The sequence below is a fragment of the Lottia gigantea genome (assembly GCF_000327385.1).
Source record: "Lottia gigantea unplaced genomic scaffold LOTGIsca_5, whole genome shotgun sequence".
NCBI classification, from domain to species: Eukaryota; Metazoa; Mollusca; class Gastropoda; family Lottiidae; genus Lottia; species Lottia gigantea.
Window position 1 is genome coordinate 5008695 of NW_008709715.1, and position 22188 is coordinate 5030882.

The 22188-nt window shown below is 33.3% G+C and overlaps 4 protein-coding genes across 4 annotated transcripts; 1 reads left to right on the top strand and 3 right to left on the bottom strand.

The window, feature by feature from the left end:
* Positions 1-3806: 3806 nt before the first annotated feature.
* On the top strand, positions 3807-6553 carry LOTGIDRAFT_183370 (hypothetical protein). Its single transcript, XM_009062098.1, has 8 exons — positions 3807-3953; positions 4159-4220; positions 4322-4424; positions 4735-4851; positions 5028-5121; positions 5437-5567; positions 5856-5966; positions 6426-6553. The coding sequence occupies exons 1-8, from the start codon at positions 3894-3896 to the stop codon at positions 6510-6512; spliced, it is 765 nt and encodes a 254-aa protein (XP_009060346.1). The 5' UTR covers positions 3807-3893; the 3' UTR covers positions 6513-6553.
* Positions 6554-7060: 507 nt separating this feature from the next.
* On the bottom strand, positions 7061-8425 carry LOTGIDRAFT_229181 (hypothetical protein). The gene is made up of 4 exons (XM_009062099.1): positions 8326-8425; positions 7910-8024; positions 7483-7635; positions 7061-7192 (listed from the first exon to the last, which is right to left on the bottom strand). The coding sequence occupies exons 1-4, from the start codon at positions 8366-8368 to the stop codon at positions 7150-7152; spliced, it is 354 nt and encodes a 117-aa protein (XP_009060347.1). The 5' UTR covers positions 8369-8425; the 3' UTR covers positions 7061-7149.
* Positions 8426-10570: 2145 nt separating this feature from the next.
* Positions 10571-13898, bottom strand: LOTGIDRAFT_106467 (hypothetical protein; the record flags this gene model as incomplete). The annotated part of the gene is made up of 7 exons (XM_009062100.1): positions 10571-10810; positions 11283-11540; positions 11910-12166; positions 12361-12462; positions 12756-12869; positions 13131-13338; positions 13596-13898. 7 exons carry the CDS (start codon positions 13896-13898, stop codon positions 10571-10573), a joined length of 1482 nt encoding a protein of 493 aa, XP_009060348.1.
* A 1235-nt stretch (positions 13899-15133) lies between these two features.
* Positions 15134-20121, bottom strand: LOTGIDRAFT_183373 (hypothetical protein; the record flags this gene model as incomplete). Its single annotated transcript, XM_009062101.1, has 14 exons — positions 15134-15385; positions 15623-15701; positions 15931-16100; positions 16594-16699; positions 16932-16974; positions 17283-17408; positions 17661-17736; positions 17869-17942; positions 18144-18223; positions 18460-18490; positions 18677-18739; positions 18887-18990; positions 19505-19619; positions 20015-20121. Coding segments are annotated over 14 exons (1187 nt in total), but the record flags the coding sequence as incomplete, so codon positions are not given.
* Positions 20122-22188: the final 2067 nt, after the last annotated feature.

The following is a 22188-nucleotide window of genomic DNA, read 5'->3' on the forward strand; positions in this document are numbered from 1 at the left end:
AATTTTATGTTCATTCTAAGACGTAGTTTTCCTTTAAGTGATAGGATAATTTATGGATTTAAGGGAAGGTAACTCTTGTTTGTTATTTAATTAAGAATAATTGAAAGAGAAGTTTGAAATTTTACATCCCGAGCACAAATTCTGTTGGCATTTACACCCCTCATTGTAATATTTCAAAAACTGTAACGTTAAAGGAAGATTGTGTATAGATTGACATGTTCTCTTAAAGTAACTTTTATAATTGTCATGATATAAAGAAAAGTTTTTAAATGAAACAACTGTATATGTATATGCTTACTTGAAACGTCGTGTTGATTTTGTTTCCTAGCTTGCGCCACTATCGTTAAGTTGCTGTTGTCTGAAATGTGATTTGTAGTAATAATGCAATTACGACCATTTTATCTGTGGTTCGGGAATACAGAGCACAGACTCAATAGCATCAACTGTTCTTACAGTCATCGAGGAGATAGGAACTAGACCTACAGTGTCAATTCCGGATTTCAAGAAATATTATTTATCATGAAGATATGGGTCAAATAAATTCTGAAATAAGTATAGAGAAAATGATTCTTGATGGTATCTTGGAATTATTAATAAGTTTAATAACATTATCTGTATATCAGCAGACACTTGTCACAATAATATTATGGTAAACTGTGAGATGATGTGACCACGTTTAGAACCATTGACACAATGACAGTCAGATATATCTAGAATAATAGAATATAAGATTAGTCACCATAAACACTGATATCAGAAATGTTGGTTATCGTCAACGGACGCTTAAAAACTAATCAGACAAATGTGTGCTTTATAATTATAAATTTGTGCTTTGATCTTATAATGAACGGAAAAGCATGGCATCTTAAGCTTATTCCTTAGTATTCCTCTTAATAATCTTTTAGAAACATTTAGGGGTAAATTTTGAGTTCAATAACGGAACACACTTTTACGGTGACCAACTCCTTGATTTACTTAGAAGGTTGTAAATTCTAGAAATTTTAAAGAAAAAACAGGAGAAGTATAGGCCACCACAAATATCGATATCAATGCACTAATTGAAGATCTGGGAGATTCAAAGAAAGCCTGAGCACAATTAAATGTTCACCGAGGACCGAATATTTCAATCTTTTCCCGCTTTTTCTCCGCATCTGCATATTACCAAACCTAGAGGAACTTGGCGTAAGCTGCACACCAAAAGACGAAATTGAGTGGATAAGTGCACAGTTTGCAATACAATGAACAGTCGTTGATTAATTGGTACTTGATGGATGTAAGGAAAGAGTCATTATATCAAATTCAATCAAGTGATAAATCATGTGAATTTTCTTCCTACGAACAAAAGATGACTTCAGATTTGATTAGAACCGGAAATTGTATGAAATTTTACACATGCGCACTGCAATACAGAGGCAAAAGTCAATTTCAAGAGAAGTAGTAATGACAGAATTATGGTGGTCTAACAGGAAATTTATCAGTAGTCCGTTCTGCATCATTAGGTAACCTTCGACCCCTAGTCAGCGAAGTTAATATCAAGAAAGTATCTGACATTGGTCCAAGGAAAGATTGATCATCTAACAACACTCATGACTGTGTTCGTTTGCAGGAATCTGGAACGTAATGACAGTTGACCTGTTTATGATTATAAAACAATACTTATATCGCCAGACTGATAATTTTAAAGCAGCCTACATGATTTCAACAATGACACAAAACAAACAGGAGTTGATGGCTAGCTAGTTAAGAGTTGTCGAACCTGATTAGTTTCTTCTCACATGAGTTGAACATTTGATTGGATATTTATTGGTTGATTAGGCAAGGTGAATAACTCTACCTTCTTCTCCACTGAAAACGTCAAGAACATATTGACGGCTCCTTTAAATGGCATCATTCTTCAGATGCGTGCTGTTCTTTAAATCAGATGTCTTTATATTGTCTGGAGATTGACAGTAAAGAGAGGCACGATAAAATTAAGTATATGAGCAGCCTTGGCAGCTGTGATGTGGTGCTTGTTTTTTTTCGGAAGATCACAAAAATCAAGCAAGATAAACTGTTTATTACCAATTTTTGTGTGTATTAGATATGGTTGCACCGTTAAACGTAATATATCTCTCTGAGACCCCTCTGTATGTCAATTTAATGCCTGTTAAGATTTTCATTCTGTAGTGAATGCAATTTCACTCATTTATATATTGCTTGTTGCATAGTTTGATAATTGTACAGTTGGAGGAGGCTTTGGGGTGGGGGCTCGTGGGGTTGGTTCAACCGGTCCCTTTGATAGTTACGCAACTGACGAAGCCTAGGCACAATCGGTGTAGGTTCTGTCAAAAGGGAATAATCTGTCTCAAACGGCATGTCTATCACTGACCTCGTGTGCTACACATAAGAACGATTTGATCTTGCCTGTAGTCGTTTGTGATATTTTAGAAAAAGAGAAAGAAACCGAAAATAGGCGCACTTTTAATTCATAGCAAGAGAAGTTAAAATTATGAGTGAGATATCATCAGTTTTTATGGAAGTAAAGTATTAAAGTTATGATAGTAATATAAAGAAATAGGTTATTATATTGGTGTAATATGACTATAATGATGCCAATGATATCGCTCTACTGTGGTTTTATAACCAAGACGAGGATTTAGGCAATAATTGAAGGATACTACAACTTGGAGTTTTATAGCTTCTTTAATCCACGTAGAGCCAACGTCTAATAGCAACTGGCTTTTGATGTTTCCTTTTCCAATTAATGTTGATTTCTGGTAACAAAACCACGCAGTAAAAGCCATAAAGACAATCTAGAGAAAATCTTGACGCAAACAATATTCTTGTTATTTGTCTTGTGAAAGAGACGGAGTAGTAGTTTGTAGAATGAATTGTAGTCGCAGGTCAAAACGATGTCGTATGTAAGTGCCCAGAAATCTCTTAAATTTCCCTTGATAACCAATATATTGACAGCATGTAATACCACTATAGTAAATCTCTTAATCTCTCTTAGATTACCTTGTTACATTGTAATTGACCACTGATGAGCGGTAAGGCTTCATTCTATTTGATTGGCGCTATAATTCTTTAAGTACCGTTATTGATGAAACGTTAGACGTTAATAAAAGGATTTATTCTGAAGAAATCAACGTGTAATGATAAAATCGAATACAACATTTATTTCTTATGAGTAGAAAATTTCAAACTTTGATGGTTTCAATTGCATTTTTATATGATGTTTATTTTTACAGGATCCATTCTCTTGCTCAAATTCTAAATTGTCTTTTTTGTTTTTGCATCGTAAACCTGGTAGGTCTTGCACGTTATTCGAATAAGCGACCAAAGCATGGTTATGTTTCACACACTAATTCGATAGTCTTAGATTGATTGATTGATGTTGAAAAGAATTTTTGTGTTTTTGTAAAATTACACCACCACTTATATTTTGTGTCGGAGCATAAAAAAACTTAATTTCTTAGGCTAGGCTATGTTGGCTTCAAATCAAATGATTTCCAACAACGTTAACTGAATCACCTGAATGACTGCACCCACAGTCTGAAGATGTAAACAAATTTTAATACCTATGAGGCTGAACAAACTTTGATGAAATTGGAACCACTTGTCCCTCGTTAACTGGGTTATATTATTCATACTAAATACCAATTCTTATGATCCGTCCTGTTCGAAAATTATTCATGAGAGTTTGAGAATATTCGTTTACATCTTTGTACGTCAAGATACATTTCGGTAATTAGTCGCACAAAGAGTATCAAGACTAGTCTCCCTTTGTGTGGTCTCTAATGTTAAAGATAAATTTAGATAGTACATAAAAACAAACATGTGAAATAGAAAATACTTACTTTTCACACATTTGATCTGTTTTATTAGATTCAGCCCAAAAGAATTACTACAAAATGTCTTCCTGGAAGAAAGTCAGCAAAGCTAAAAGCAAGCAACATCGCGAGAGAAGCCAGGTAAGTGTTGAATTCATTGTTGAACCTTTCTTTGGAAAGAGCTTCATCTATCTAACTTATCTTGAAGCGTCATAGACTAGTTTTATGTTTTTATAAGCTATGTTTGTCTTTTTGTTAATTTGATTCATTATGAATCATTTACTAACTACCAAATAAGCATTAACTCATTGATATTAACCGAATGTGTTTTGTTTTTTCTTTTTAGCTTGAATCAAGAAAGTGGCTAGGGCCTTTAGAAAAGAAAAAAGATTACAAGAAAAGAGCACAGTAAGTAATGATATTGTAATTTTACTACAATAACTCAAAGGTCTGTGATGAATTGGAGCTTAACTTGTTGCTTAACTTGTTGCTTAATCTTTTACTTTCAGAGAACAACACAGAAAAGATGCAACCATTAAGTATTTACGACGTAAAGCTGAAAATCGTAATCCTGATGAATATTATTTTAACATGGTTAAAACAAGAAAAGTGGTGAGATAAGGCTATTAAGCCTGTTTAAATTACTGTTCACCTGTGCTATTGTATTCACTATTGGTTTCTTGCAAAACATTTTGATCATGAGTGTACTTCGTACAGTAAAATGCATATAATGCTGTGTATTTTATCTAGTAAATTAGGCATACTTGGACACATCATTCTCTAATTTTGCAAAATATGTTTGGTTTCTTCAATTGTCCTGTACATTTGGTTCTGTAATGTGTATAACCCTATCTATATATATATATAATGGTTCTGAAATAAGAAGCTCAATGTCTGTATTGTTAGTATATTTATTTGACAGGATGGACAGCACCAGGCCAAAGAAAGTGAAGAACCAGAATTTACAGACACCCAAGTTAAGATTATGGAATCACAAGATATAAATTATGTTAATTTGATGAGATCTAAAGAATTGAAGGTAAAATTAAAACAAATTGTACAAAAAAAACTTCTATTACACATATGGTCATATTTAAACTTGAATACATTCATGCTAATCAACTCAGCCCTCAGATTATAAATTTAATTGATACTCAGGGAAAATTGTTATTATAGAATATTTGTTAAGTGTATTTTTATTTATCCCTTTTTCAGAAAATTGAGAAATTAAAATCATCATTACATGTGATAGATAGCTCTCAAGAACCTCAGAATAAACATATTATATTTGTTGATAGTAAAAAAGAAGGTAATATTTCATTTTTGTAAGCTCGTTTAATTCTTACAAGTATACTGTAAGAATGAAAAGTGTTTGTTTAGCTTTAATCTGTAGTCATTAAAGGTAATTTAAAGCAGAAATTCATAGATATTTGTTTCGATTGGTTGAATGTGTTTAAATAATTTTTGTCTACTTGATATTTTTTGAAACAGCCTTTCAAATTCATATGATTTCCATATTCAAATCATAAATGTAAATTTGAGAAAAGAAATGATTTATATTCAAATCTGTATATATGATAATGTTTAAACTTTAATAGAGAATATTCCATTTTTGTGCTTATAGCAAAGAATTTTGATGCTGCCCAACATTTTGATACCCACCCATCATTAATGAAGAGAGTTTATAATAGACCAACATCTAAAATGTTAGCCCAACAAGATTTAGCAAAGAATATTGATGATAGATCACTGAATGTAAGTAGAAATTCATATTCATACAGGGAAGTGCAATAACAGGAGAGTCACTCACATTTTGTAAACCATAGCTAAAGGAAATTGCTTGCATGACACAGTATGCTTGCTTTCTATATCTGACTCACATGAAGCTATTATGTATATCTATCTGATGGTCTGTGACGAAACATGTTTAGTCTAATATCTGTCAATTATGATTACTTACTATATCCCTTCAAACTGATTTGTCACTCCAATAGTCAAATATATCAGATTTATTATTCATTAATTATGATGATTTATTCATAGAAAATGTCAGCCCAAAGAGAACAGCAATATAAAGAATTGTCAAAAAGAATTGGCAGAGAAAAGGAATTAAGAATTATCTCTGAGAAGATGGAAATTAGTCGACATTTATTAGTAAGTATTTAATTAGAACTATTTATTATTGGGCTTTGTAATGTCTGGTATTTTGACAAGAGACAAAGCTTGTGATATTTGTATGTCTACTGCATATAATCGGTCTGGTTACCATATTCATATTTATGTAAATGTTGTAAGATTATAGCTGGAAATGTTCATGGTATCAGATTATAGTTAAAGGGAAGTAAGTGCCTTTATCATTGTATTTCGGAAATCTACTGAAATATAGGAAATAAGGTTCTTTATCTTTAGCCTAAAAGGTCGCAAGCTGTATAATGCCATATAACCCCTCAGTTAGGCAATCACCAAGACTTAATACATTGTACCTTCCCTGAATTGTTTATTTGGCTTACAAGTGAGCACCTTGCATGTGGGATAAAGGCCAGCTACCTAGTGACCTCCAATGATCCGATATTCATTGAAACAAGATTGACAGTCCTTGTTTGTGAATTGTAGGATAAAAGTAGTAAAAGAAAGAAGATATCAGACGGAACTAAAGATCAAGCACCACAGTATCGCTGGTGTTTCCATAGAAAAAGATAATAAAGGTGTATTTAGATATGTAAATAAACAAATAACACTGTAGCTTGTGATTTTACATACAGAACAGTGAGTTCTAACTGTCTAGGTAAAGGACAGCCAGTACCGTCTTAATATATATACAGTGGCCAGTTAGAAATGTCTGAATACAGAACAGCTGGTAGAACTGTCAGAATACAGAACAGTCAGTACCATTTGTCTGGATACAGAACAACTAGTTTTCTAACATATATGTTAATCAGACAATTTCCCTATGAAATTGTATTTCTACTACTTTCCATGACTTTCTTCATCTATATGTAGCAATAAATAGAAACAGGCGATTGCCACAGCTATTGTTCAGTTACTTCAATTAGGTCCTACATTGATCTTACAAGACCTTATTGCTCGTTGCTCATCTTCACATTGGTCAAGATATTACGTCTGTATCTTATACCTTGACTGCAATGACCCACTGTTTTGTTTCATGGAAGTTGCTGTGAATGCAGCAATTTGATTTGATTGTATGCTAGTGAATAAGGCAATCTGAGCCCTCGACAGAAAAAACAAGCTGTATTATTGTTTAATGATTGTTTTTATTAGTTGTTAAAAGAAATTTTACAATTTACGAAGAAATTTAATGATAATATATTTGGTTGAATTAACAAGATCCATCTTTAACTTTCTCCAAGAATTTATTTTGTCTGAAAATGAGAAAAAATATATTTAGAATCAAGAAATGAGATATATTGCAATCTGCTGTTTATGCCAACTTTTAAACCTAGACTAATACCATTGAAAATTGCCTTTTCGTCTTTGGACCATATTCTATGATTTTACAATAGAATATCGCTAAAACTATCCATAGAACAGTTATCTAAAGATGAAGTAGCCGTCCATTTCTTTACTACTGTGAATGCTTTCATTCTACATATAAACATTGTCAATATTTAAAACAATAGTAATGTATGTAGTAAATCATTTAAATACTTACTTGCAGCTTTCATAATCCAAAAGACATTCGTTATCGTAAGTTTTATTATCAGTAGCACAGACTGGAGACATTATGAATGGACAGGCTCTTAAACAGCTGCATTCTCCATCTGTTGTTTTCTGACCTAACAAACTGTATCCTTGTTTAGCCATTCTGAAAAGAAAATATATTTATTTACCCCCTCTCTACTTTAATATAGTTCATAAACCCCATAAAGACGAAATTATTGGACAAAGAAAAAAAGTTTAAAACACTCGAATTTAAGGAAAGGCAGTCGCCGGTCAAGCATTCTCCCAAAACCTTTGAAGGTTCTTTACGGCAAGAGTGGGCAATATTCGGACGATGGCGATGCGGTAAGCAACATTGAAGGCGAGCTCAAATTAAAAATCATGCCAAACAATACATCTGTAAAAACTAGACTACCTACCGACAGGCATCAGCTTTCATTGTACATTCATTACCATAAGTCTTAGTGAACGTGGCACAAACTGGTCTCCAGTCCATTTGACATGCTCTCAAACATTCGTCAGGGGCCGCATAGACTGAAATAAACTTGTTACTTTATCACAACACATTGATCACACAATTATGTATTTAAAATGAAAAACAGAAGTGCAGAATTTTCCTTGGAAAATATCCAACATTGGCCACTATGTTGTACTTTTCAACTAATGTCCAACTGGACAGTGTCCCTGAAAAATTCAATGAGTGGGTGTTGCTGAATCTTATCATCTCACAAACCTTGTAATTTGGAGAAACATCCTTGCAGTATTGATATCATTCAAGAATTTGGTCAAGATTCATCTCACAGTGAGGTCAAAAATAATAGGAAAATAAACTCACCAGCAACAACAGCCAAAGCAAGTAAAGCAACGCAAGTCTTCATGGTGTAGGTATTAGGTTATCCGGTGGTTTCTTTAGAGCAGTAAAATATCTATCAATCTGTATCAATGATTTCAAATCAAACCTCGAGAGTTTATATACTGTATGTTGTTGTAAAAATTGTCCATTTCTAGTAGTTTCTTTTGATTTATTATAAGTAATCTGTACCACTCCTCTTGAATAACAATTTATAATGTGTACGTTATCATTAAAAATCTGAAGATAACCTTTGAAGTAAGAGAGGTGTTATTGAATTATAACTTTTGGCTAAGGTACCATTGAGATTGTAACAATGGTAAAGCAGTACGGATCGGTGTTTCGTAAAATTTGAAGTTTACAAGCTAATAGAAGGAGATAATGTGTATTTCTCGAGACGAAATTTTGTTGTAAGAGGTGCTTGGCTCTTTAAGGGACGCGAAGTGGTCATAAATATTGTTCTACTTATACTTGTAAAGAACAGGACATTTGTACGAGGTGTGCGTTTCCCAAGAAATTTGCTTTAAGGATGACTGTCTTTACTAATACGTGCGTTTATCTTATATCAATTTGAGTAATAAAGATTAAATTCAAAGGTTAACACGATGTACTTCGCTGCATGCAGAGAGGAATTGTTACAATATAAATTTTGAAAAGACTGAAATGCGTGATATCGAGCTCTATTTGATATCAGCTGGAACAGATTAGTGAGCCGCTCGCGGCATCTGACATACACGAATGCACCAACGATTGTTGCTATCAGTTGTTGTTTCTCTTTTTTCGTGCAAAATTGGATGTGATCGTCGACCCAAGCGGTCAGAATTATCCAATTATCAGCTGCTTGTAGTTAGTCAATCAATTTTTGATGGGGGCATACATTTCGCTCATATCTGCGATGGATTCAAGTTAATATGGACCGTTAGTTCACGCGAACCTTCTTTTCTGGTGCCGTAGATATCAGTGGCATTTTCCCCCCTAGAAAAATGGTTTTCACTCCCAATTGTACCCCCTATTTATCTTTGACAAATATAAAAATATGTGCCAGAATGCACCAAATCAATCGTATTTTTAGAGAATATTTTTAGGAGAACCCTCTCAGACGCTCCATGAGATTCTTGTGACTATGAATCTATGCCCGTGGAGGTTGCCGAATTTTGAATTCAGCGTATACAGTGCCACCCCCCCCCCCCCCTCCCACCCCCTCCATCGAATCGGTCTTCCCCCTATTTGTGCCCCCAGTCTCGGAAGGCAGACGCCGCCACTAACTGATATTACAACTGATCTACTTTAGTCCTTTATTATTGTAAAAATCTAAGTAAAACAAAATGAACAAATAAATAATAATATAATAATAATGACAACTCTTCAGACCTTGACTTCACATGTAACCATTTGAGGTATTTTTCCCGTTCGTGTTTGTAATTGTTACGACTGAATAACAAGTAATATTATCAATGAAAGGTTGTTCCATATAATATTCCGGATATTTTACACTATAACCGCGAGGTCAGTCATTTCTTGTGCATTGTAAATGACGTTCCCGACCACATCAAACATGGTTGAAAATCAGATCAAATCTCTCATATTTTCTCTTTAGTTTGCGGATGATATCGATGACGGTTGTAAATTTGAGTTTTCTGTTATCCCATTTGTTATAGTATCAGTTAATGTTTCTACTATTATATCTGTTTTATTGCCTGTAACGCCATCTCTTAAACATTCTGGTGTCATAGCCACTTTATTTTCTGTTTCACTGGCCGTTGTGCTTTCAGATATAATATCCGTTTCATTTTCTGTTGCACCACCAATTATCCTATTTATTACCCCACCCACTTTATTATCTATTGTTCTGTCTGTTATCCTAGCTGATACACTATCTGTTTCCCCATCATATTGATGTTTAACTTTATCAACTGGTATTCTCTGTAATGTGCTAAAATGTACATACCTGAAATAAAAAATGGCAAAGGCGTTGGAGATCATTTGGCGCATGGAATAAAACAATTAATTGCAAGATGACGCCACTGACACGTGATAGTTTTTCTGTTTTCAAAAGTCTTAAATAACGAAATTACGAAACCATTCTCAGAGTGATATCGTTATCAATTACTAAGCTGATCAAGTATATGACGATCCCTGATTTCGAATGTTGAACAATTGTCCCAACAATGCTAGGGACAAAGTGAAACGTTTTAACACAGGCAATAATATGCACAGTGCCTCTACCTACTTACAACATACAAGTAGTAAATTCGAGTACCAACCTTGTACTGGGATCTATAGAAAACTGTTTATAATCTTTAAATAATGATTTTACAGTACACTGTGGTAATATCTGATATAGCATCTCCCGTTCAGCTAGAACCTCTAATGGTTGATACTGCCCACTAAACCATTGTTTTATCATCCATATACTGTCAAATACACCTAGAAACCCTATTGCCGCGCCAGTTCCCGTCGGCCAAAAAGGCTGAAAAATATTAAATATAACTTTAATGAAAAACATGATAAATTTTGGATGGAATGAGCTTCCAATGTTATCAACTCTCAAAATGGGATAGACAACCTCACTTGAGGATCCGTCGGGGTGGGTTTGTCCCTTATTGCTAGAGCTATAAACTCTCCAAAAGGAGTGCCCAGTTGACAACCCCAGAAGTGTAGTTACAACGGGTGTTCCTTAGGGGTGGTCCTATTTTGCTATGATGCTAGCAACTCTCTCCACTGTTATTATTGCGAATCACTTAATAAACAAAGCTTTAGGGTTCAGACAGTGGCGGTTCCAGTCTTCTTTAAATACAAGACAGATGGACTTAATGGGTAACCTCTGTCGGGATTGAAATTCCAAATGAGGAAACGTCACAAGTTTCAGATCGAATCTTCAAGCATTATTCACCAGCACAATGAACAAGACAACGAAAATGTTAACTGAATTAAAAAAATACCTCAAGTAAACTGTCACCAACAATACTAGCCAACAACCGGTGACCCTTTCTCTCTACAAATCTACTGGCATACTGAGCGCTACATAAACATGTAAAATCAAACATAGCTACATCCTCTTTACTATCTTTATTGAGGGCGAACTCCAGATTTTTAATTTGATGACTTGTAGCTTTATCTGCTATTTCTCTAGCGAACGCTATTAAATTCTCTCGGTTCACATTGTCTTTGGATAATAATTCACTTGGACTACCATAATCCTATAACAAAAAAGAACAACTTAAAGAAAGGTTAAATGCAAATGTAAAACCTAAGAATAAGGTATTAATCAAAATATGGATCATAGTCTAGTTTCTTTCCTGTTCGTCTACTCTTTTCCATCTTTAACGTGCTTTGCCTGTTGGCTTTTCCATGTCAGCACCACTGACATGCATCACTAACATTTGGAAATCATACAGAAAAACCAAAAAGTATAGTCTCCACATATGCCAGGATTGAACCCTTGAACTTCAAGTTCACGAGCAATCGTCCAATCCATTAGGTCACCGCGGCCTCCGATCAAATGAATTCAAATAGAGCCTTACATTGCCCCAGAAGAAGACGGACAGAAACTGTATAAGAACACATACCTGTTTCAATACACCTTTAAGTAATAAACTTTCTTTCTTAGCAGTAAATACAAAATAATGTGTAGAGGCTTTATAATATACTATATTCTCTAGATCTGTATCAGTTTTTGATTTGATGTCTTTAAAGAATTGTTGATCATAGATATAAGACAACCCACAAATCTCGGGTACCATAGAATCAGACCGGGTTTTTCTGTTTATAAAGTTAGCTGTTATAGCTATGGCGAGTTTTCCACGAAATTCATTCCATTTAAAGCCTGAAACGAGTCAATTTAGAAAATTGGCACGCCTTTTTAAAATACTGCTAGTTGGAATCCAGACAATTCTCGAAAACTGCAAAATTTCTTCCTGTTTGGTACTGCATGTCACTAGTGTTCCGGAAAAAGTTGTTCAATTTGCTGAAAAAGAATTGTCTCAAGTAATTCCAAAAGATTTATTACAAGAACCTTACCTGAGAGACCATGCCGTTTACCATCAGCACCAATAACAGTATTAAACTGGTAGTTCGAGACTGAATGACTACTAGGTTCTACCAGACATCTCCAACCCATTCCTACAAATACATAGGCCTAAGTATACCATGTGGCATGTATATAACTTTTTTCATATATATGTGTAAAGCATATTTTGTTAACTGTGGTCATTGAATCAATGTTGTCATTAAGAGACACAAAAGAGGTTTTCTTAAGTGTCTTGCAGCTACTTAAAACTGATATTTGCACCATTAGATAATCTGGTCATTTGTTCTGAAATTACAGGAACTAAAGACGTCAGACGGGAAATGGGAACGATGGTACACTATAGATCAAAAAGTCATATTTGCAGCTATTTAAGCTAAAAGCTTACCTGAAGATTGATCGTCTGGTGGTTCAACTAAATCTTTATATTCTGCATCAATATGTATCTCTACACCCAATAATAGAGCAGTTTTCATCAAAACACACTGTAATTGACGTATACCTAGATACAGAGAAAAATATTCAAAATCATAGAGAAAAATAATTCCCAAATTACAAAAAAAAATCATCTATCATATATTTTACTTAACAAAGTAATTGTTTTTCAACTATTAACCATGGACGTTTGACTTCTGTCTGGTTTGGCACAAAATGATAGTAAAATGAAACGTTTGACGGTATCCCTTCCGTATATTATTACGTCCAAGGAACTGGTGTTGCCCGATTCGTCGGGCTACATGAGAAGAAAATCAAACATACTTACTGATATGATCTTTTCCACCAACACAAAAACCAGGAAAGAAATCTTTGGCACCAATACCTTTCAAGTCTTCTACTACATACGGCCATAACGCTAGAACGTTATTTCTCGTCGTTTCACTTCTCTTTTCTAACACTATACACTTACCACCTAGTAAAGCTATTTCTATTGCTGCTCGTAGTCCACAAGGTCCGCCACCAATTACTAATGCCTGGAAAATAATGGTGAAATTAAAAGCCCCTTTTCTGACCACCATCGTTGGATATGCGAGGCACAGATAGGTGCCTCGATATTTTTCTACACATGTATTCGACAATCGGACTTCTATGTTGGCAAATATCTGAGTCCAGTTTTGAAATTTGGTTTTACTTTTACGTCCAAAATTGCGTTAAATGCATTTTCCGACTTTCTGGATAAGGAAAGTACACTCTAAATTCCGCAAAGGGAATCCGAGGCGAAGAATATTACCTTTATGTCTTTGCCGACTTCGTCACTCTCATAAACATACTGGGCTCTCTTGACATCTAATTTAGCAAAAAATGCCTTAGCTCTCCATACGTTCAGTTTATTTTTGATATTGGAATAAAAGTTACAGTGATCATTGGGATCTACTTCTAAATATTTACACATGGCATCAAAACAGTCTTTTATCTGTTGAAAACTATCAGCTTTGTAAAAACTGTCAAATAATTTCGTGATGTCCCCATCTTCTTGTTCTCTAAACTTTAAGAAACTTTCATAAGGATTCTTTCTTTGTGAATGGAAAGCCATAGTTGGTGTCTAAAACTAAAAAAATTGAAATGTGTTTTCAACATTGAAGCTTTATTTTGCCCAAGAGAATAAAACAGCTAAGATTAAAGGCTACAGGTTGTAGATTTGATGAATGTATAACGTGGATGCCAATATAAGCGACATTGAGTAGTAACATAAGATTCCGAGTACATAGTTGGAGAAAATCCCACTTGGCGCAAGAGTTAATCACGTGACGCAATTTCACCAATGATCTTATCAGATGGCAATTTTGGCAGTCATCAAGATAAAGTCGCGCGAAATATAAGATGAAAACCATATTCTACTTAATATTATGACTGATATGCACATATTGGAGATTTGATGATTTTCAGGTACAGAGTGCTTGTAAGGGAATAGCTATCAGACGTCTGCTAACAGCCAGTCAGAGGCTATAGTAGCTGAGACAGCCTCAATACATCGTCATCGTATATTTTTGACTACATAAATTTCGAATGGCATATACATCAAACAAAACCATCATAATAGTTAGAATTTACACATACTTACCATATGTTTTAACTTGTATATGACTAGTTCTGTATAACAGAAATCCCTTCACTGTGGTAATGCAGACAATATTGGTGGAAATTGATGTATTTTCAATATATATAAAGAATGATATCTATGAATAGAATTTAGTCATACGACTGTTACAAAATTCATTAGTTCGAGAAGTCTCAAACCATATATGGAAAGCACTGATACAAGAACGAAATCCCTTATTAAGACCATATATGATATTAAAATACACGTTAATGTAGGTCAGGGGCAGATAATATTGATTCAATTCAAGTTTATATTGACATTCTATTGTATATCAACATTTCCTTATATGGATATTGACATTATTAAAAACTAATTGGATTGGTCCAATAATGACCTGACCTTTGACCCCTACCTGTTGAGGTAAATAGGTACGAGAAGACGACAGAAAGTAAAATAATCCGAACGGATATTCTACAAAACAGGAGTAAACTTTCAATAATTCAATTGGTATTTGATCGTGATGGATTAAGTATGGAACGAAAGTTATTTAGTTTAGCAATAGCAATTAAAGGGAAACAATCTAAAACAAATCGGCGTCAAACTACTATTAAATTTCCCAACAATTGGACTCGCCGGGTGTATTATTAAACCCCATGACAATAACTTGTCATTAAATCAAAATTTTTCATTTATAATTTCTTTTTTCCGTGAACAAAATAAAAATCAGTGGGAATAAAACTGTCTTTCTTTATTTGGTATTTTAACACACTTCTTTCACAATCACTTTCCTTAATGAGTTCATTTTTAACTAGTCTGTCTCATTGTTTAATATATCTATAATTCCCTTCAAATATACATTTATCTAGAGATATTTTCCCCAACTTTCACCTCTCATTCCATTACACGTATTCTTCAATCATTAGATAGTGATGTATGGCAGATTCCTTTAAAACAACTACAGATCCATTTATCTTCTTTTCCTATAATAAAACCATTTAGTTAGTTATTACTTTATACTCCATGAAATTATGTCTGAGTTTAAGCTCGATTTGTGTTCAAATATTGGTAAGTATGGCAATAACAGAATTTGACAGTAATATAGCTACAGGTCAGTCAGGCACACCTTCTAGAATAATCTCAAGCATAGTTCTGTCATCTTTGTATTTGTACATGACTAAATCTGTTTCTAAAAAGTTAATGTAGTATGGTCTACTTACCATGGAACCTTTTTCCTAGCTTTAGGTTGACTAGTTTTCTTTCTTTCTTTAGTTCTTGGATCAGGTGTCAATAAACCAGCTGAAAGAAACAACAATTTTACTGGTTATGTTATATGTCAGCAAACAGCAATATTTTTTGAACTCAGAATTTCTGCTGATTTAAATCAAATCTGAAGATCAAAATAACCCAAACAGCATTGCAGACCTGGACTTTTCATAGAAGCTTTATGATTCTAATGATAGAGTAAGAAACATGAATCTTTGCCAAATGTAATCTCAAGTGATATCTATTCAAAAATATAAATTACCTAATCTAAGTTTTCCAATGTCTTCATCAGATACAAAACTACACAGTGCCTTAGCCAAGGCTATTCTAATAGCACCAGCCTGTCCAGCTAGACCACCATCTTTTACTTGACAACTTATATCAACCTGACCAATTTTATCTACCACTTGTAATGGAAACAATAACTGGTTTCTAAAACAAAAATACATCCATGGATTGCACTTCACTGGTGTTTACAATTCATTGCTTGGTGTTTATAGGGTGAAAAAAAGCACGAGCCTATGTCATGATCTACAGTATATATATCTTGGCGCTGTTAAATTCATTTTTAAGAATAAATACTAAATAGTAAGAGCTAGAGTGCTAGAAAGGGAAGGGGGCATAAAAAGATGACAAAATTTCTTATCATTACACACTGTAGGTTGAAGAACCTAGCTTGTTATGCTACTCTGGAAATTTTGACAAGATCTGGGTTAAAAGGGAGGACTTGAACCAAATTTTAGTTATTGTCAAAATCAGATAATAAGAAAACTAAAATCATCTAAACTTAACATTTTAGAGAAACTGGCACTAAATATATAAAATATGCTTAGATGCCAGGAGAAGATCATGCCATAGAGCCAAACTAAAGGGCTAGCTCAGCTGCATATAATCAGAACTAATGAATGTTTTTTTCAATACTAACCGGTCTTGCATGGAAGAAAAATATGTTAAATCTTGACCATTAACTGAGATATCACCTTGACCTTGATCATATACTGTAACAGTAGCTCGTGATGATTTCCTTTTACCTGTAATACACAAAGCAGACTGGTTTAGATTTATATGAAATTGTAAGTTCATAACATGCCTGGTTTCCACCTGTCAGTGATCCAAATCAGGTCTGAAGTGAAAAAGGCAGACATAGTTAATCGAGAGATTGTGACACTCTATAAGACAATTACTGCACACTGTGTGGCATGGCTCATCTTTATCTTTTAACTAAACAATTTAAATGTATCTATAACAACAACACAGTATTACCATCAGCTCTTATATATTCTCTACCATTTTCATCTTTTTCTGGCTAGAAAATTGAAAGAGGAATTTAAAGAATTGCAGAGATAATAAATAGCTTTTGCAACTGCAAAGCTCATCAGCATAATGTTTTGAATACAAAAATGTTAATAATTTATTGTCAGTTGTTGTGAGTATGGCCTTCTGTCCAATGCATTGGTCTCACTTAGAAAAGACACCCAGGGACTAAACCTATAACATTAAAATATATCTACTACCTTATTAGACAAAATCAGTTGAGCTTAGGACAAGCAATAAGAACTTGTCAATAAATAAAAGCCAGTACTCTCTGAGTTACATGATTGTGTTTAATCTTACCGTTATTCTGTGCACAGCTTGTGAACCTAAATCTAATTTTTTAGAATATTTAACTATAAACTCTTCAGCTCTTCTTGCTAGTGGATGGGTTATCAATCTGTCCATTAATATACAGAAATTTAAATACTGAAATATAGATAAAACACTGTTAAAAAGTAGAGATAAATACCACTTCTAAAATTATTTTAAATGGCACCGTACTTAGGTCTATAGTATGAAATTGAGATATTCAGCTGGTAAAGCAAATATTTGATATAGGCTTCAGTTGACTTATAGGCTTTAATAATATAATAGGAAAGAAACATTTCCATAAAAATACCTCTTCCTAACATATGTGCTTTATATAAATTATACAATATAAATGAAAGTAAAACTTACATGTTGAGGGGAAATTGTTTCATTAGTTAAAGTCTCAAGGGCAGTTTTAGTTAATTTCTGAAATCTGGCTGGATTTCTAAACAAATAAATAAACAGAGGTAATTATAATGTATTTTGACAATGGCATTAAATCAACATCCAGGGCTAAGAGGTCTAAAATATCTATAAGAATAAATTGCAATAAATAAATGCCAGGATTAAAACTTACAACTTTTTCTCTGTTACCTTTCCTCTCTCTGTCATTTCTACTTCAGTTAACTCTGTATGTTTGGCAGAAATATTCTATAAAAACATAAATATTCCTAACAGTTAAGATCAACAATAGCAAGATATCATTTCAGAATCCAAAAATTGAGGGGTTCCTCCAAAATCCACGACTAATATTTTTGTTGACAAGAAGAAGGATAGAAGAATCAGCTGCACTATATTGAGCTAGATTCAGTTTTAAGAGAAAAATTATAAGGATGATCATATATAACTTACATGTAAAATTTCAAAGAACTGAGGTTTGCCTGTATAAAACAAATAATGATGTGGTCTACCATCCATTCCAAACTGGGAAGCTGAAATTCCATTGCAAAATTCATCATATGATCAATTTGAAAAAAAAAAACTTTTTACTTCATGATCATAGAACAGTTCAATATTGCAAATTTTGAGAAATTTAAAGACTCGATAACCTTTAAAATTATAGATTGATTTTGTTTGCCAAGCACATTGAATGGTAGACAACTGCATTCAAGGATTTGAATGACCTGTAAGAACCATATAATTATATAATATTCTAAAAATGGCTCACCTCTCCTTGCAGGAAATATCTCATAGGGATGCTGAAAACAAAGACATCAAATAAAATGATATAGTGAGAACATCATGAATGATTCAGTGAAACTTATTTATAGTTCAGTTAATATCATACACTTGCTGAAATATCATACAATGAAATCATGTATATATATGTATAGGCATGAATAGTATGATTATGACATTATATAATGACAAAACAAAAAGCTTACCTTAAAAATTGGTCTGGCTTTCTTATCAAATAAACCTGAAGGAAGTAAGTAGGCTATTGCTTTCTGTAAACAAAATAAAAAATATACAAACAAGAAACAATGAGATGATTTCCATTATATAGTAGAGCTCATATCTATAACATGGTTTTGACAGGTACCCAGCATGAAATGTTATTTCACAGTACAAAACTTTAAAGGTTGGAGACTTACATCAACATCTGCCTGTGTAAAATTATCTGGATCTTCCCCCATAATATTAGCCAAATGTCTTTTACCAAGTTCATATTCTTCTATTTCATTCTGCATAAAGTCATCTATTTCAAACAAACAACATTATGAATGACTATAAGATACCATATGTGGGTAAAAGGCTTTATAAGAGATATTTTCTTATAGAAGATAAAAATAAAACCAACACAATTATCATATTACAAGGGCATTTAATACCCATCAAATGATCGGAAATATCTCTCGGTTGTGAGCAATCATTCAATTAATCACCCTTTTTCACCCTTCAGGTTTGTAAGTATAGACGTAATCATATACATATTAATTAGTCAAGCTATCATTAAAAAAGTGAAATCAAATTGATCCTAATTTAATCGTGTAATTTTATTGTCTCCTCTTGATCAGAACTCTTTTATAATGAAGGTAGGTCTTGTATATGAAAACACTTTGCCAATCATATTTTTGTCAAAGACTCGACTCAGAAAATTATGTTGACAAGTTCACATGAAGACGAATTGACTGGTACTCAAGTAAATTAATCATATATAAGTAAAAAAAAGTTTTAATTAAAAATTATCAAATAAGGCTAATGATACTAACTATATGCTTTTGCTCTTTCCATATAACTCTTCATTGCTTTGCTGATCTTTTCTGCTTTAACTGGCTTGTTTTCCACATCCCCAGACCATACTTGACTACACGTGTAGAAACCCTTCTAGAACAAAAAAAACAATATCAAGAAATTAAGATAGTAATATATTTTGTGGGACTAATTTGGCCATGTCAGTCCTATGATTGTGAAAGGCCAATTGATTATATAGGCTAACTGACCAATCCATTATTGCATGAGCAAACTGGACACAGAAATTCAAAAAGAGCAACATTAACAGATAACTAGAATGGCGGAATATCAGAACAATGTCAGCTCCTGGATCATATGTGATCAACATCATGAAATTAAAAAAAAGGGGGAGAACCACTGTCAGTTTGGAAAACATGATCGGTTGGAGTTTGTAAATTACAGACACAAAGAACAGTTTCTGCGATATAATATATTGTAATAGACCCGTCAGGAATTATTACAACCATGACCATAAGAAAAAAACATACTCTGCTACATAAAAATACATGACTATCCTTCAAATTGGCACTCAAAGATCGTGCCACACAATGTTTTATGCAAAGGTGTCGAATTCGGCCTAAGGAGGCAGCCATTTTGAAAGGAGTACTTCTTAATGTCATGATGCTAATAATTAAATCTCAATAATTTCCTTTTTTGAAAAACAATTCCCCCTATTTTTCGTTTTGAATAGATATAATTACATAATAAAGATCATTAATTTCAATATTACATGTATATATAATATACAAAACTTAATTTCGAACAAAATAACAAAACCCTCCAATGGACTGTCTAAGCACCTCAATGTATCCTAACGAATCATAAAATAAGATATAACCCCAGAGCAATGTTTAAAGCTCTATAGCACACTAATTATTAAGGCATGTAATAGACCTAATAATTAATTAAGCATGCTTAAACTGTGAATCTGACTATGGCTTTGACAGACTTTGCTATGTTGAATTTTTATTTGTAACAATCTTATTTCAAATCACTGTTCGTTTCCCCCAGTCAGTGAGGGGCTGACTTGGAAAAAGCGTCTAGTCGTTCATGGGACAATAAACCGCGGCTCCGTGTGCTACAGGCTGTGCACGTTAAAGATCCCTCGACAGTTGGAAAAGAGCAGGCTAATGCAGCTGTCCTGACAAAATTTCCCTCATCGCACTCTGCATGGCGTTGCCCGTCTTCATTATCCTACATGGTGCAGAAAAGTAGGGCGTAAAACTCTATTCATTTCATTTTCATTTTAAAATCACTGTTCGAAGCCATTGACTCACAGACTTGCTCCATGGCAAAATTATGATAACTAAGGTCTCTTTCATTTGACTGATAGGGCCTCGGTATTTGTTTAGTGTGGTAGTCTTTGAAAAATTACAATTTTCTGAAGCCAAATTAAACTGAACATGTTTGTAGTTATTTCCCTTTAATATCACAAGAGCTTTACCTATAGTGTGCCAATATTATACACAGTAGGCCTATACGTAAAAAATTAAACAATTTGAAATTATATGTAATAAATAAAAAGGGTATAGATACTCTCCTACAGAAACACCGACCGGGGTGAGTCGAGTGAGCGAGTGAGTCCAGGGCATTCAGCAAATATAATTTAAATAGAATATATTATACTGAAGAAAAACAAAATATTTAGATAAATGGAGTTGATGAAGGGTATCAAATTTACCACGGACAAGCACATCACTGATATTTATGTATCTGGTTAACTTTTTGGGAAATTGTTCAAAAGTTCTTTTTAATGCATGATATGAAGACCGTTAGTTAGGTACAAAAATGTTTGTAAATAATCTATCTGGAAACATTTGCAACTGCTTGGTTTTGAGTATGTATGGTGAGGTAATTTGATATAAAATGAAAACTGTCATTTATGGATGTGAATATTTCTTGCATTAAAGATTTAAAAGTTTGAATTCTAAATAGAAAAGTTCCTCCACTTGATAGATTAAACGATGCCTGACATTTCCCAGTCATAATATCATCTATCAATCGTACTGACTTGTAATACACGTTTGAAAAATATAAGATACTGGATGGATCAAACCAATTAAGCTTGTCAATTTAAATTTTGAAGTCGTCGTCAATGAACATGAGCAAATCTTTCTCCAGAATCATTCTGCATGATTGTAATGATTTACAGCTTTTTCATTCGCCGAATGGATCTAAATAGATTCAAGTTTAATGATCGGGTATAATGGTGTAAATTTTTTAAAAGGGTTAAAAAGTGTTATAACATCCAAAAACTAAACTTATTTAATGCAAGTTTGCTTTTTGTCGATATTTTTCATGTGAATTACATTAAGTGACAAGTTTAGTGTATTTTACATTCTTCACCTAAAAATTTCCATTGACTGGTTTATAAACTTGATGTAAGTTGTAAATCAAAGAAAAATGTCAAAAAAAGTAAGACGATAAAAGTAATGGCAACTCTGAGGAGTGGGGCCTCAGCTTATATGCTAAGACGAAATGGATCTAGATCTGCAAACATTTGCTATACAAAAAACACGAGACCATTAACTGTAAAATAGCCCCATTTTGTATCATACTCAAACTCCAATGTCAGTGAGGTCCACAATTATAAAAAAAAAACTATAGATATAATCAGAAATGAAATGAAATGAAGTTCTACATTTATAGTCAATCTGACCAT

Excerpts from the sequence above, each read along its gene's own strand:
- LOTGIDRAFT_183370 (XM_009062098.1), top strand. The coding sequence starts at position 3,894 with ATGTCTTCCTGGAAGAAAGTCAGCAAAGCTAAAAGCAAGCAACATCGC. Across the intron at positions 4,221-4,321 it reads GATTACAAGAAAAGAGCACA|AGAACAACACAGAAAAGATG; the intron begins GTAAGTAATGAT and ends TTTTACTTTCAG. Across the intron at positions 4,425-4,734 it reads TGGTTAAAACAAGAAAAGTG|GATGGACAGCACCAGGCCAA; the intron begins GTGAGATAAGGC and ends TTTATTTGACAG.
- LOTGIDRAFT_229181 (XM_009062099.1), bottom strand. The coding sequence starts at position 8,368 with ATGAAGACTTGCGTTGCTTTACTTGCTTTGGCTGTTGTTGCTG. Across the intron at positions 8,025-8,325 it reads TGCTTTGGCTGTTGTTGCTG|TCTATGCGGCCCCTGACGAA; the intron begins GTGAGTTTATTT and ends AGTTTATTTCAG. Across the intron at positions 7,636-7,909 it reads ATGAAAGCTGATGCCTGTCG|AATGGCTAAACAAGGATACA; the intron begins GTAGGTAGTCTA and ends TTTTCTTTTCAG.